Here is a 16,758-nt window from a genome sequence, read left to right as displayed (position 1 = left end):
TGACACAGGGGAGGGGCTGCCCCGCGCAATGGCGTGCGCCCCTCACTCCAAACAGACCTGAGAGACACACCTTCCTGCCTCTCTTCTCCCCCTCTCCCCGCTTCTCTCCCCTCCTTCTTCCCATGACGACCATATTCCCCTCTTTTTCTACTCTATTCTTGGCTCTCCTTCTTTTTTTATTGATTTATGCCTGCTGCCCTCCGGATTGCCCTACGCATCGGCAGAGACTATGAAGATTGCAGAACCTTGTAAAACTTGGCGGATTATCATCCTCTGTGACTTTACAACTGTTTACCTGAATGTTTATCTGCAACAACTTGCCTCTGTACACATTTTCAGCATCATTCCTGGCTGGTGCGGTATGCCGCAGTTTGTATGATCGAAAATCTATAAATAAAGTTAAAAAAACAAAAAAACAGACAGACTTACAGTGGTTCCTCTGTTCCCTTCTAGGCTATCGACTACCTTGTAGAATTATTTGCATTTGGATGGAGGGCCATTTTCCCTCTGCCATTTGTATTGCTATGTTCATATTTCCCACTTCTCTGCAGGCTGTTTTTGATACTTTACTCTCTCACTGAATGTGCAGAGCATTACTTATTCCTTGTAGCACATCTCCTTCCTCCTAGGCACTACAGCATGATCTCGCACTCCATACACTGCAGATGCCGCTCAGTGATTACAACTTCCTCACATGAAGTGTAAGAGGCATGAAAATGGCCAGCATGAACTCTGCAGCGTTCTCTTACCTTCTTACATGAGCTGAGGCGCAGGAGACACACATTGCATTCTAACAAAAGTCTAATGTTGTTGAGTCTGAGATTGGCCTCCCCCAGAGGGGCTGGCACGGTCAAGCACTCGTCACAAATGACTCAGCATTTGCCGCTCGTGGGTCTGATACTGCCCTCTACTTCTACGGATCACTGCACTTGGAACCTGTTGGGTGACACAAGGACCGCTTCTCTGCTTTGGGGGGCACCAAATCCTACCTGGACTGCGCCGAGCCGGGACTGCGAGGACCAGGCTGCTCGCTGGTCACCGCAGCTGGTTCCTCTTCCCGGCTCCTCCTCTTCCGCCCCCCACTCTTAAGAGTACAGTTTAGTCCCGCGCATAAGCGGGACGCGCGCGGGACGAGAGCCGGGGCGAAGACTGGGCAAAGAGCGGGCCGTTTGAGGCCGTTCGAGACTGGAGGCGCTGGGCTGGGCCACCCCCCGTGCACGTTATTAATTTAATTGATAGAGGCAATCATTATGAAATCTGCGGGAGGAATGCCTAGGACCAAAAGTACCGTTGCTGGCACCTCCATGGCAGGAACTTTGGACAATTTCATCGTAAGAGCTACTAATTTATTAGAACGTGAAATCGATCTGACAGAGCGTCGTCTCTCGTTGGATCCTCTTAATGCCAAACGTTCTTCTTTAGAGAAAATTGCTCGAACTGTTACACCTGTGGCCAATAACACAAATTCTATTTCAACTAATTGTACGATTAGTGAGGGGGAAAGTACTGACTCTTCTATGGTCTTAACTTCGGAAAGGAAAAGGGTCAAAGGCACTAGAAGCACTATCAGCTCTGAATCTATTTTTGCTGATGTTGCAACTATTCAACCAGAAGGTGTATCTACTCGAGCTCAAAAACAGAAGGCTGCCCCGCGTGGGAAAAAGGGGTACCAGCCAAGATCGACTAAACCAAAAAGTGTTAAACTTCCACCTAATCATATTCTGGGGGCTGTCGACCTACCCTTGACTGAAGCTACTTCAGATCTACCCAGGCAAATAGATGATGGTTTTTATTTAAAAATAAGGGAAATCTTTGAATATTCAACCCGTCCGATTTTGGATAGACTTACTAAGATAGAGGAGCGTCTTAAGAAATTAGAACAAACTGCTCTAACAAATCTTGAACTCAATCAATTGATGAAAACAGATTCATATAGAGAGCACTGCGAACATCCTCCCCTTGTTAACACTGTAAGCAATGCTAAAGAGAAAACCTCCTCCCCCTTGTCAGGAGCATCTCGGGGCAAAGGCGAGGCTGCTGCTTGTATTGAAAATATCACAAATACCAGCGGCACTCAAAACCCACCCACAGGAGTCATGCCCCCGCAGAAATCTTCTGATGTCAATGCAAAAGCTGACTATGTTATGGCACAGAATATAAATGTAAAGGTGAACAGAACTGATTACTCCCATGGTAATGTTTACAAATTACCCACCATAGATCTTCCACCAGAATCTGCACCATATGAAGTTGTATTGACGGGGGTACCTAGTCTTGAAGAAAATATTACTGAGTCATACCACGAGCTAAAGAACAAAACAATGCATTGGCTCAATACCAACCGATCACTCCCTCCCTGTACCCATGCTAAGATCTTGTTTGTCCGGAGAGTCAGCTGGGTGGGCAGAAGTAATAAAGATACATCGGGGGACTGTATTGTTGTCAATTTTAACGACATACAGGCTGTAAAATACATCCTACAGGCACGACCTTCCCTGCATCACACCAGCATTACTCCATTACCCCTTGCTTATTTTTACCCCTACCAAGCAAATAACAATATGTGGATCCAGGTAGGGAGAGGCAATTCTAATATTAACCCCGTAAGAGGTGGGCTGGTCCCAACTAAACAGGGCTGGTTGGAGTCCTTCCCAAGAACAAATAGGTATAGTTGCCTAGATATGGTCGACTGACTACCCTTAAATCCTCATGTATCTGATTTTGTAGGGGAGGTTGCAAATGATGACGTATTAATACCACTGTTTGATCAATGGTACGCACAATTGTTAGACTCCCCTAGGGACAACTTTGAATTTACCACCACAAACACCGCGGGTGAAGAGATACTAGATAATTCCACACGGCCTAACAGAGGAACATCTGAAAGGGACGTCCCCCGTGAAATTACTATTGTCCCTTCTTTGCTAGAGGGTGATATAGGTCCCGTTCTTACATTCTTGTCCTGGAACATTGCAGGCCTGTCTTCTAGGCTAGGAGATATAAATTGTACTTCTTTCCTAACAAAGTATTCGATCATCTGCCTCCAGGAATGCTGGTCAGTAGATCCCATTCATATGAATGGTTATCGTACTTATCATACGCCAGCAATACACACTCTAAGAGGGAGAAACAAAGGGGGCTTATGCACTTATGTTTCAAATTGTTTAATGGAAACAAAGATCTCCTTCCTACCAGTTTCTGCTTTTTATCAAGTTTTGCACATAACGTTTGGGGGTAAACAACACATAAACTTGATAAATTTCTATAATAACATCCCAAAAGACCTATGGGCCTCGACTTTAAAAGAACTACACGAGACCCTAAATAATATAGATGAAAATGAACCCTCAGATATCTGTGTGATTTGGCTTGGCGATTTTAATTACACTTTATGTCCATTTAGTGACCAAAACATATGCGATTTGGGGGAGAGGGAAGGTCTTCCCTCAGCACATTTTTCTCATACTTTTTTGGGAAACCACTTAAATGACATACTTTTTTCCCTGGACTTAGGCTTCGCAAATGAACTTTGTTCCCCACCAGTCCCATTTAATGCTACCTTTATAGGAAGGGGCTGTAAATCAGTCATTGACTTCCTGCTAATATCTAATCGATACTCTCACCACATTTGTGCGTTTGAATTATGCGAGGTAGCAAGGAGTGATCACTTACCACTTAGTATGTCCTTTGCCATTCCGATGGGTAAAAGTAATACTGACTCTACGGTCCAGAACCTATATAATTATAGATTAGAACTTGCCAGGAAGAATGGTTATACTTTAAAATGGGACAAAGTGGAACCAGTGACCTTCCTTGGAAATTTAATTCGTTCCAAGAAAGTAGAATTTAATATCTGCCTCACTGAGAATGTAGAATTTCCCAAAGTGATCGGTGCATTCCTTAGTATTACTGAGGAAATTGGAAAATTACTTACAAAACCTTCGCATTCTGGGGCCAATAGAAGTAAGAGATGGTTTGATAGAGAGTGTAGCAAGACCCATGCCCTTTTAATGACCCAACTTAAGCGGGTTCCCAGGGTAATGGATGAAGTTAGATCTGCTAGATTTTCTTACCAACAGGCAGTCAAAAAAAGGAAGAAACAAATTAAACAGGATGCTTGGCACACCCTACGGGAAGCTTGCCATTCCAAAAATAATACTGCTTTTTGGAAAGCTGTAAATGCTCCTTTCTTTACTGATAATGAATCAGCTTCCATTGAAATAGCCATCACAGAAGAGACTTGGGTGACCTATTTCCGGGAGCTCTATCAAGAAGACCCTCAGGTAGTCATAGAAGGGGGGCTAAATTTAAGATCTCAGGATGTATTGCCCTACCCAATTAATGTCGAGTTTTCTTTGGAAGAAGTCTTGACAGCCATTGACAAGAGCCCAGCGGGAAAGGCCCCGGGCCCGGATGGAATACCCGTGGATATATTCAAGGCTAATAATAAGTTATGGGCTCCTCTTTTAACCAACGTTCTTAACAGCTTTACAAAAGTGGGCTTTCCACAGACTTGGCAGGAAGCCATCGTGGTGCCCATTTTCAAGAAAGGAGATCGCAATATACCAAAGTGTTATAGACCGATCTCCTTACTTGACTCATTCATGAAGATCGCGGGGAGAGTTATACTCAAGAAATTGCAAACTTGGGCTCATGAAAGAGGTATTCTCTCCCAGTTCCAATATGGTTTTAGGGAAGGCCTGGGAACAACTGAGCAAGGTCTGAACCTAGCACTATTAGTAGCCAAATACGTCGAGGCCAAAAAAGAGAACTTATTTCTTACATTCGTGGATTTAAGTTCGGCTTTTGACTGTATTAACCATAACAAACTATGGCTAATTATGCAGGACATGGGAGTGGACCCAAACCTTTTAATATTCATCAGAGAATTATATCGAGATGCAGGTGCCAGGGTGCGTTTTGGGGACAAGGGGGATTGCACTTCCAAATTCCCTATAGGAAAGGGAGTGAGACAAGGCTGTATTTTAGCCCCTTTTTTGTTTAATTTATATATTAATTCAGCCGCATCTCACCTTCTGGAAGATAAGCAGGACTATCCTAAAATTGGCAACTCCTATATCCCCATTCTTGTATACGCAGACGATGCTGTAATCATGGCTCGGACTCAAATCGGTCTCCAAAGATCGATTAGTAATTTTTCAGAATACATGGGTAATAGGGGCCTAAAGATTAACATAAGCAAAACTTTTACCATGTGCTGCACAAAAAAGAAGAACCTCCACTGCAACTCCTTTTTGTCCAACACAAAAATTATGACTGTCAACACCTTTTCTTATTTGGGTATTAACTTCGACAAAAAGGGCACTTGGATAGCAGCAGGGGAATCACGAAAATTAGCACTTTCACAAGCTATAGGGGCCGTCAAGCATTTTTCAAACAAGGTAGGAGGCCGCCCAGTATCAGTGCTGCTAGATATTTATAGATCTAAATGTGTATCTACAGCACTGTACGGTGCAGGAATCTGGGGGATAGTGAATACCTCGAGCATTCAGACTTGTCAGAATGCCTTCCTTCGCTACCTACTGGCAGTGCCCAGGTCTACTTCTTCTTATGTCTGTCACCAAGAGCTGGGTGTACTATATATCTCGGACCTTATTAACTTGGAGCCCATTTTGTTGTGGCACAAAGTCTGGTCTGGAATCGAGACAGGCTTGAACAGGGATATAATCAAGGACTGTCGATGGGGCCTCGAAAATTTCCTTGTTTAATTACCTTAAAAGTTTCTTTATCGAGATGGGTCATCCGGAATTCTTTGACTCTCCAGAAAGTATGGCGGACTTGTCAAGAAAGAAGCTCAAGAAATCCTGCCTGCACTTTCTAACAGAGAAACGCTGGCATTTAGAGAAATGTAAGAGCTCCGTTATGGCTAACCAGCTACTTATCCAAAATCAAGGTATACAGCCATACCTGAAACTAGTCCCTAGTTGTTATTCTCGAATGCTTCTGACCCGTTTTAGGATAAATGTCTTTTTTAGATTAGTTACCTACCCTGAGATGAATTGTTGGTCAAAGGATCTTATTCCTTGCCCCTGTGATCAGGTCTCTGCTCAATCATCTCTCCATTGCATCCTTTTCTGTAAATATTACTCAGACCCAAGGAAAAGTTTGCTTCGACCCGTTTTAAAAAAATTAGGGCTGAGGCAATGCAGAGTGGCGTTGGTCAAACTGCAAATGTTAGATGATGAATTTCTCATCTCCTCTGTGTCATTGTTTCTTAAAACCATTTTAAGATTTAGGATCTCCATGAATTAGATTATCTTTTAATGGTACGAACTCTGTCTTTTTAAATTTTATTGTTTTTTGTTAAGAATGTATTATTATATATGTATGCTTTTATGGTTTTGTTTTTAAAATCGAATAAAGCTGTTTCTGATTCTGATTCTGACTCAGCATTTGCCCAAGACACACTGATATGGATAAGGACGGCAGTCCGCTTCCAACCACGTGACATCATCCTGGATGGGGAGGGCAGGTATGTGTTGTTTGAAGTTACCCTAGACGGCCAGCTGGTAGTTATTGGCAGCATATACGCTTTCAATTCCAATCAGACTTCCTTCTTCAATCACTGACCCAGGGCCCTGAATCATAGGGCTAGGGTCCCCTGGATAATCAGTGGCAATTTAACTCTGTGCTAGACACAGAACTGAACCGATCCTTTACCCCCCCCCCCAACCCACCCCTTTCAGACACTGACATCGCAGCACGGTAAACAGTTTGCCCACTGGCTCCAAAGATGGTCCTTGGAGGACATTTGGCGTCGGTGCCATCCAGGTGAGTATGTTCCTTTTATTCCCTTCCACACAATTTACATATGCAACTGGATAGAATAGCTTGCTCAGGCTCCCTGAGTTCCTCGTTCACCCAGGTCAATTATTTGGGCCAGACTAGATCGGACCACACCTCTCTGCCTGAATAGCAAAGATTCCCTACTTCGCCAGGAGACTCGGGGGCGTTTAGCGCGCTTTTCCTTATCGCCGGCCATCGCTGGATTTAATCGCTAATAAAATAAATAAATAAGGCGATAATAAATCCAGCGATAGCGGGAAATGTGGGAATATCGCATGTAATCCAGCGATAAAAAGTCAGCGATAGGTAAATCCTTGCTAATACGACATGGTGCACTTAGCCTGGCAATCCGCCTTTCATAGGATAATATAGCCAAGTCAGGAATTTTGCAGACGTTAGATTCCAGCGTTAAGGGGGGCTTAGCGCAATTTTAATTGTCACTATGCGGGTCCGGGCCATCGTTGTAAATATCGCGATGCTGCGTTGCCGATGTATTCCCATGGAAGTTATGCGAGGAACGCCTACTTTGCATCTCATTAGCGATGCAAGGCATTAGTAGAACGGGTGCTAGCACAAGGAAACACGCGCTAAAGCCTGTTAGCGTGTCCTTGGTAATACTGCAATGAAATTATTGCAGTTTTTTGGGTCGAAAACGGCCGCTAAAGCAGCGATAATGGGCTCGATAATATGCCCCTCGGTTTCTTAGATGATGCCAGCTGGGAGGTACTCCTAATGGTGTGCCCCGGGACCGCCGCTTTGATGCCCATCTCCGCGGAGTTAGTTATGCTGCGCAAGGTGCACAAACCCATGTAAAGCGGGTAGGGCTAGCACCCTTGTTGCATGGCTAATCAGCCAGGATATACCTCCATTTGCCACATCCTCTCTTCGTCTGAACAATAACACATATGCACACTTTCAGACTGGCACTCATGTGGTCTTCACCGACTATTATGCAAGGCTGCATGGTCTATACCCGCCTACGAACTGACGGAGCTGTTACAGCCTTCTTTCAAAACCTCCCTCTGCCCCACTTCACGCCGGATCCACGCCGGGAACTTGACATCCCTATCTCAGTTGGGGAGATTAAGGAAGCAATTAGATCCTTGACAACTTATAAAACCCTGGGTGGTGATGGACTGTGGGGGTGACAATATTGGGCGACCTTTTTAATGCCCTTCAACAAACTGGTCAAACAGTGTAACCTCCCTCAAGGACAATTCTTAACATATCACGAGCTGGTCCATGAGTTGGGCACCACTTGGAACATCACATCTGGGAAACGTCAGCCTCATGCTCTCATACAATACCTTCATACCATGTGAAGTCGCTGCCGTCTTGATAGCTGGCTGTCAGGAGTCGTCCTGGAGCACAGCCAGATATCCTTGGCTGGTCTCCATGAGAGATTGGAAGCAGTAATAGGATGACCCCTTCCTGACGGGGAATGGGACAGGGTGCTGGCTTATCCTGCTGCAGTCTTATGGAATTCTAGGTTAAAACTCATACATTTCTTTATTTTTCATAGAGCTTACCTGACCCCTGCAAAGAATAATAAATGTTTCTCTTGGACGAATGCTACCTGCCCTGATGTCGAGTGCCTGATGTTGATTTACACCATACACTGTGGGCCTGTTGGTCTCTCTCACAGTATTGGGCTGCGAATGCTATGCAGCCCGTGCAAGTGACTGACTACTCCCCACTCTATGTGAAAAACAAGCAATGCAATGCAATAGGTCTCACATTTACGACAGTTTGAGCTATTGGCATTGTAAATGACAATGCCTTTTATTTATGTGTTGTTTTTTAAAAAAAAGATAAAAGGAATTGTCATTTACAATGCCAATAGCTTAAACTCTTGCAAATGCAAGATCTATTGCATTGCTAAAGCATTTGGCACTCATGCTATAATATTTTTAAAGTTAGGAGAGAGCGTGTCCTGCCTGCAACAGCAGGCAGGACAAAGCTATTTGAGAAAATAGTGCTCGGAGGCTGTAATTAAAGCATACAGAGTAACAACACACATAACAGGGGATGTCCTCGTGGGAGCTTACAAAATGAGACAGGGCGGTACTAAGGAGGGACTACTAAGCCTATTGACCAATGAAAAGCCACAGTTTACGGTGGACAATGACACAAGCCAATGAAAAATATGGCCGGAGAGTGGGCAGAGCTTCAACTCCATACCTAAATACAGCATTCCTCGCGGCGCATGCACTGCCCAAGCTCGACCTAAAAAAGAACTGAACTTGTTCCTGGACCGGGTCTTGAGTTTTGCCGATCACATCATCATGCATTGCTGGGGGGCACTGGACCACCTGCTCCTATGGCGTGGCGGCATTTTTTCTTCAGGCTTGGGCTGAGGCACTGCTCTGAGAAGGGAGGAGGGTCTTTGGAATGGGAGTACAAGGGGTAGGAGGATGATGGCTCCTTTTCTTCTTACTTGCACCCCCTGGCTGCGCATGGAATGTATTACCTTCATCTTTCTGACATGCTCAATGCAACCCATCCTCTGCTCATCCCCTTCCCAGAAGCCACCTTTATGCTCTTGCCCCTTGTGCACCCACACTAGGTGCTCACTTCTCAAGAGGGGTCTCCTCCTACTGCTACACCATAAACTGCTTCAAGCGTATGTTTGGATTTTTCCCTTGCCTCCTGCCGCACGGGGCTTGGAATGATAGACACACACATTCCTGCCCTCAGCTCCTGGCTTATCAGCCTACAGGAAAATCAATACAGATCCGATTCTACGAATATAAGTGATTCGGCACAATAGAAATAAAATGGTGAACTCCAAGAGTAAGATACAGCTTAAAATAGAAACGGAGTCCAACTCTCTTTTCATGAGAAAATAAAACAAATCTGTCCCTACACTATGCTAAAAGATTCCCATCTAATGCCTTTCTATCAGATCCCAAAGGTGTCAGCACGTTTTGACTTCCTAGGAAGTACTCACGTCAAATGGGTTAGGATGCTTAAGGCTAGGAGCAAGGTCTAAGATGCTCCTTTCTCTCCGAAAGCTAGCAGAAGTCTGGGGTCTCTGTCGCTGCGCATCATGTTTTAAAGAATTTGATTCTTAGTTCATCCTGGTAAAATTTTCCATTGCAACTTTTTCTAAATGGGGAGGTTCACACTTTCTAATTAAGACAGCTTTGTTCGGTGCAGTGGCCTTGAGTTCCAGAACAGCCAGACACAAAAGATATCCTCCCTTCGCGCTTCCTTCTTTCTTCAAAGCATTCCTTGTATCTTCTCCCATCTGAAATAACGAGTTGGCATTCCGATACATGCAGTGGGGTGAGAACACTGCTATTTCTTGAAAACAACATGCATTTCATTATTTATTTCTCGAGAAGCCAAGGAGGTGCTAAACAAGTACAGTCTTGGGCCTAGGAAATCGGGCAAGTGAAACACAAACGATTACATTATATGGTTATAAATTGTCCTGCTTTCTGTATACGCAAGCATGATGATACATACATGATCATATTATAACATCCCACTACAATAAATGAGTAAATGATTTCCACTCCATACATGTCAATGATAATAAAACACTGCACTCAATATGCTTAATTGTGGGTACACAGCAATTATGACTATAATGCACCCATACAAAATAGAGTGCTGTAAGCGCTCTTCAGTCTGTAATAGGGTAGCGTTGTTGGAGGGTGTGTGTCGCCAAAACTGATTCAATATCTTACCTGATTTGTATTTGCTGTGCACTACTTTGTGAAAGTTACAGATTGCTGAAATCTATGTTTCCCACACTTGTTGTGCAAGCCATTGACCAAGCAGTGCATCCCTGTGTTCCACGAATAAATGAGCAGCTTATTGGTAGGCTAACAAAATTAAATATGTAGTACTTGTTTGCTATGATTGCAGCAGGTGGAGACAGATAGACATTCCTCTAAGTGTTATATCTCATTGCAAACCAAACTTGGTTTATGGCAGTTGCTCATAATTGATTGGTCTGGAAAGCTTGAATAACTTTTATTTTAGTTTTTACTACATTGGCAGCCCAAACCCACAGTACATGAATGTTTACACAGACATCAATTCAATTTCATATAGTTTTATGTGAATATTTTAGTGTATGTGTTTGGAAAAATAAATAAATAAACTTACTTATTTAGTGAATAAAGAGTTACAAAAACATTTTTAAAACAAGCATTGGCAAAGCCAATTAAATGACAGCTAATGTTTGTTACATTTCTTTTTTCCACATTTCCTCTTTCTTTTCTATGAAAGACTTGTGCAGTGCCCTTGTTGTACAGCATTAATAAATCCTGATTCTTGGAGAAATAGCCTATACTGTTCCTGACTGTGCTCTGTTGGGAGCTGCAGTTCTATTTAGTGCACTGAAGTTTTTGCTTGAAAAATGTTTGCTACATGGAAACATATTATAAAAAACTTTCCTTATGACCGGTTTTTGGGTGTATTTTAGTATTGGGTGCCAGACTACGAGATTCAATATTCTTAAAGGCTTCATAGGTTCAGAACTGCCAGCTGATTCCACACTGTAAATTCCACTCGAGCTAAATGTGCTGATTTACACTCTGCTATTTTGTAATATAAGCCATTAGTAATCCTCTGCACCTTATTTTGCAGGAAGGGTTTTGGTTAGATCTGGGTCCCACCATCACTGGGTAGTATCGCTCCAGTGAGTATAATCACTTTGGTGGAGGGTCTGACAAGTTCATGGGGTGACCCATCAGCTTCTGTGCTTTCCAGATCTTGACAATACCATTGTCTAATCAGGAAAGAAACCTCGAGTATTAACAAATGATGCCAATACTGTTTTGAGTTCTTTATCCCTGCCATGGAACAAATCTGCGATACATGAGGGACAGCTGGAATTATTGTTAGATACACTGTACGCATTATCACGATAACATTCATGTCTTCAGATATGTTTCTCCCAAGTACAATACTCCTGCTAAGATGTTCCTGTTGCTAGCTAGTTATGAATGAAGTATTCTGGATCAAAATATCTGTTCCATGGGGGATGGGAAGCCAAATAATTTGACTCCTCAAAATTGATCAGATGGTGCTTTTTTTCTCTGAATTAATTAAGAGATTTATCTGACACCATTGGCAAGAAGTGCGGTTATTCCACCCAGTGAGTGGATTACATTAGCAGATGTTACTCATAGCATGCTGCTCAATAATAAGATGTCTTTCCGTGTGTTCTTTTTACGAACAGGTTGGAGAAATGGTAGAGACAAAAGAGATATTGATACTCCTTGTGGTGAAAATGACAGTGGCAGCATGCGTGCAAGCTTCCAGAACAGAGGTGGACGTAGAGGCAGAGGGAGGGGACGTGGACACCGCAATGCACAAAGTAAGAGACAATAAATACATGCTAGAGAGTTACCATTTTTATCTAATTTTGATATGGTCTTGTGCTGTATATTAACTTTATATTGAATGCCTAGATATTATGGAAAAATGCTTTTCTCTGGTAGTTAAGATATCTCTCCTTGAAGAGGGAGAAAATACATGTTTTGAGAACTCCACATTGGATGTGGATTATCAACTGGCTATAAATATATGAAGAAAAGACTCCACAGAGAGGGAGATAAACTTGAGGAAGATAACTCAACCAACAGACTGCAACATGTTCACTTGTTAAGTGGTGACAAATTGTATGCACTAACAAGCAGACTTTTGATGCTAAAAGAAGAATAGAGAAAGCCCTCACTGAAAGTTGGATGGGTTTCCAAGCCATAACAAGAATGGAAGAGATCTCCATTTTCTTTCGGCTGCTCTCTGTACACCAGTTTTTTCAGTTGGCCTATTGGGTTTTAAACGAATTCTTCTCATATTTACATTCTAAGTTTAGAGTATTTTCTTAGATAGTGTAATTGTGCAAAAGAATAATTGTTATGAAGTTTTGTAAGAGCTCAGACAGCTTGTGTGCTACACAACATGGAGGAGAAAACAATGCATCTTCTTTAGTCTTTTTGTATCATTTCTTCTCGGCACAGACTAAAAGACCAGATCTTAGATCCATCTAGAGGAAATACAACTTTTCTGGCAGGCCACACCTTTCCCCATGGCCCAGAAGTGATTTGTAGGAATGGGACAAAAATGTATGTTATATGTCGACTTGTATGGTGTCACTTATCACCTGTGAGGGTATCCAGGCACTGTTGCAGGAACGTGGGATGTGCAGTGCTCCTAGTTGGATAGCCAGGTCTTCAGTTTATTGTGGAAATCGAGGAGTGAAGTAGCTGTCCTGATGTGTTGAGGAAGTTCATTCCAGTTCTTGGAGGTAATGAGCAGGCACTCTCCTGACTTGCTTCTGTGGATGCGGGGGACTTGTGCTAGGGAGAGAGAGGTAGAGCGTAGCTGTCTGGAAGGCAGGTAGAGTTGAAGTCGGTCGTTAGGTATCAGGGTCCAGTGTTGTGGAGGAATTGGTAGGCGTGGCTCAGCGTCCTGAATAGGCAGCGTTTCTGGATGGGTAGCCAGTGTTGTTTAGTTAGGTAGGGAGTGGTGTGAGCATTTCTGGGGACACCAAGGATGAGTCTGGCAGCTGTGTTTTGGATGATCTGGAATCTTTGAGTGAGTGGGTTGGACATGCCAATGTAGAGAGTGTTGCTGTAGTCAAGTCTACTGGTTATGAGGGCCTGGGTGACCGTGCGTCTTGTGTCCCTGGGGAGCCATTTGAAAATCTTGCAAAGCATTCTAAGGATGAGGCAGCAGGATGCGATCACAGCATTGACCCATTTATTCTTCATGAGCTTGTTGCCTAGGATGATGTCGAGGTTTCTGGTGTGGTTTGGGGGGTGAGGGGTGTGGGCCCTAATGCGGGTGGCCACCAAGAGCAGTTCCAAGGGGAGATTTTGATTCCAAAGATCAGGATCTCTCTGATATAAATTAAAACCCCTTAGAAGCTGCACATTTTTTGTCAGAAAGGAGTGAGAAGAAACTTATCCTCTCCTATTCTCTTTCGCCTACCTCCACAGAAACTCCCTCAAACATGAGGATGATAGTTTACTATGTTAATGGTGGACATATATTGTACTTGTTTATGCATATGTGGGACCTGCAGGGGTACCTATGTTAAAATCCATCTCTGCCATTTTTTAATAAGGAGAATAGAATAAAGAGTGCAGTACCTTCACAAGTTCCTGTTGGTCCATCTCACGCCATTGTTGTGGCCATGGAGCAAAATGCAGATTGTGGAAGCTCAATAAGGCATAATATACAGAAGAAACTTAATTTGCAATGAGGGCAAATAGCAGTAAAGATACAATGTCACTTTCTACCCCTATGTTTTGATCCATTTTTCTCATTGGGATAAGACCTCATCTTCAACCCAGAAAGGAGCTCCTCTTAAGGAGAGATTGATTCTATTGTCACCCTTTTCTGAGAGTTTATCTGCAACACACCAGCAACATTCCTTATTTCACGTTCTTTACTAAATGATGTAATTTGAGAAGTTATCAATGATGTCATAAATTATGTCATAGAACATGTCATGAGTGATGTAATATGTGAGGTTATAAGCAGTGAATGGCAGGTGCGCAAATTATAGTTAGCCCTGCTAACTATACGTGGTGATTTTCTGTGTTTTTCTTTAGTTCAAAATGTTAATGTTGTCACTTACATATTCACCTAACTATAATGTTACTTTAACCTTTGTTTTTTCAGAGAATTTCTAAGGTTTTTTTGTTAAACAAAAAGAAATCTTGTTATCACACCTAACTATAACGTTACTTTAACCTTTGGTTGTTTCAGTGAATTTCTACGGTTTCTTTTAACGTAAAGAAATATTTTATTACCATACGTAAAGTAAACCCTGCAGCAAGCACGGCCATTGGCTGTACATGGTGTGGGGTTGGCCACAGGGGATTATATGTTTTAAAATGGAGGGGGGCCATTTGGACTCCTTCCTCATGCCTTATTAGAACCTGGGGACCCCATCCCCCAGTTCTTTTTTTAGTAAAGATGAGGGGAGCCGCGTGTCACCTCTTACCGAGCCTTAGTAGCCCCCAAGGAACCCATGCCCCCCATCCATTTTTTTTAATTAAAGGAGAGAGGGGATGCATGGGCCCCCCTCCCCGGGCTTTATTAGGCTCTGAGGTCCCTATCCCCAGGTGCTTTTTTTAAATGAAAGTGGAAGGAGCTGCGTGGACCGCCTCTCTGAGTGATAATAGACCTTGGAGACTCCATCCTCCAGGGCTTGTTTTTTTTATGAGAGGGGCTGCGTGGCCCCCCTTCTCGAGTCTTATTACATCTTGGGGGCGTAATCCCCAGGGCCTTTTTTCAAAGGGAGGGGAGCCACGGTGCACCTCTCCAAGAGCCTTATAAGACTCTGAGGACCCCATCTCCCAGGTCCTTTGTTTATGGAAGGGGACCATGTTGCCGCACTCCCTGAACCTTATTAGCTTCTGGGGACCACACTCCCCAGGGCTGTTTTTGTATTAAAGGGGAGGTAGCTGTGTGGCACTCCTCCCCAAGCCGTATTAGGCTCATGTGATCCTATCCTCCAGGGCCTTTTTTTAATTAAAGGGGAGGGGAGCCGTATGGCCACCTACCCAAGACTTATTAGCCCTGGGAACCCAATCCCCTCTGCCTTTTTTCATGAAAGGGTAAGGGGGCTGTGTGGCACTCCTCCTCAAGCATTATTAGGCCCTCAGGAACCCATCCCCCAGGTCCTTTTTTAATTAAAGGGGAAGGGGAACATGTGACCCCCTTACCCAAGCCTTATTAGACACTGAGGACCCCAACCCCAGGTCCTTTTTTTATCAAAGAGGAGGTGGGGTGCATGGCACACTCCCCAAGCCTTCTTAGAGCCTGGGGACCCCATCCTTCAGGTTCATTTACTTTAATTGAAGGGGAGGGGGGCCGCGTTGCCTTCTCCTTGAGGATTTTCTTGTCCCGGGCCCGCATCATTCAAGGTGGGTTGCACGTGCCGACCTAGGACAGCCAGCATACATTTCCATGCAGCGGGAGCAGGTATTGCCCCACCCACAGTTAGCAGCTACTTAAGTTGCTCCCTTCAGGAAGGAGCAATATTTTGATCTATTTCCCCAAACAGATTTAAAGTCTGCTCCCAGACACCAGGAGCATTTTTAAAGCTTCTGCCAGTTGGGAGCATACTGATTGTTTGCTCCCGCTTGGCGGAAGATTAAAAAATGCTCCCGCCAGCAGGAGCAAACACCGGATTCCCTGCCTGTGCTGGTGTGGCCAGAGAAGCTGCTATGTCCTGGGGTAGGCTCCCCGAGACATAACTAGTGTGCCGGCCTTAGCGAATGGGTTACCCAGGGCCATTAATGGCCTGCAAAGACTAGGAGGGGGGCCCCACATCCTCCCTTCCCATATACAATTGTTTTGGCCTTTTGGTCACAGGGATGGGCTCCCCTGGTCCTGTAAAGGCTAAGAGAGGGGGCCGAGGGCCCCCTCCCATTCATAACAAAGGGCCCCGGCTGCTACTTTGTTTTGGGCTTTTTAACTATTCCGCAGGAGTCCCGCAGGATTGCCAGAATTTCTGCAGATTTCTTTTTTCTTTTTGTCCAAACTGGGGATCCCTCTGTGTCCCCCCAGTGGGGCTTGGGTCAGGTTATCCATACCCTTCCCTTTTATATTTGATTTTCAGACATGTTCAGGACAGGGGACTAAGTCCCCATGTCCTGTAATGTCTGACAGTAAAAGTTTCTCATGTTGCTGGCAACCAATCAGAGCGCTTGCTCCTGCAAGCGTATGACGACCACAGTGAGCGAGATGGCCCAAGGGAAATAAAGCTCCCTGGGGCCATCAGAATGCTCCATTTTTGAACTGACGCTCCTGCAAGAGTATCTCGAGCCTCTCGTGGACCCCACTGTCCATATGTACAATAATTCTTTAACCTTAATTTCTCAAAAACTACTGAATGGATTTACACCAAATTACACAAAGTACAATATGTGGACCAAGATCTGGCTTCCTGCCAAATTTGGTCCAATTCCATTC

At 44.0% G+C, this 16,758-nt stretch overlaps 1 protein-coding gene across 1 annotated transcript in view; it reads left to right on the top strand.

The window, feature by feature from the left end:
• Positions 1 to 16,758, top strand: part of LARP1B (La ribonucleoprotein 1B) — a 574,280-nt gene that overhangs the window by 308,271 nt on the left and 249,251 nt on the right. The window contains exon 7 of the mRNA XM_085643073.1: positions 12,005 to 12,142. Coding sequence (XP_085499199.1) covers positions 12,005 to 12,142 — 138 coding nt within the window. The remainder of the gene's footprint in view (positions 1 to 12,004; positions 12,143 to 16,758) is intronic.

Source organism: Triturus cristatus, chromosome 2_2 (assembly GCF_964204655.1).
Source record: "Triturus cristatus chromosome 2_2, aTriCri1.1, whole genome shotgun sequence".
In the NCBI taxonomy this organism is placed as follows: Eukaryota; Metazoa; Chordata; class Amphibia; order Caudata; family Salamandridae; genus Triturus; species Triturus cristatus.
The sequence above is the reverse complement of the archived record's forward strand: the minus strand, read 5'-3'. Positions and strand labels throughout refer to the sequence as shown.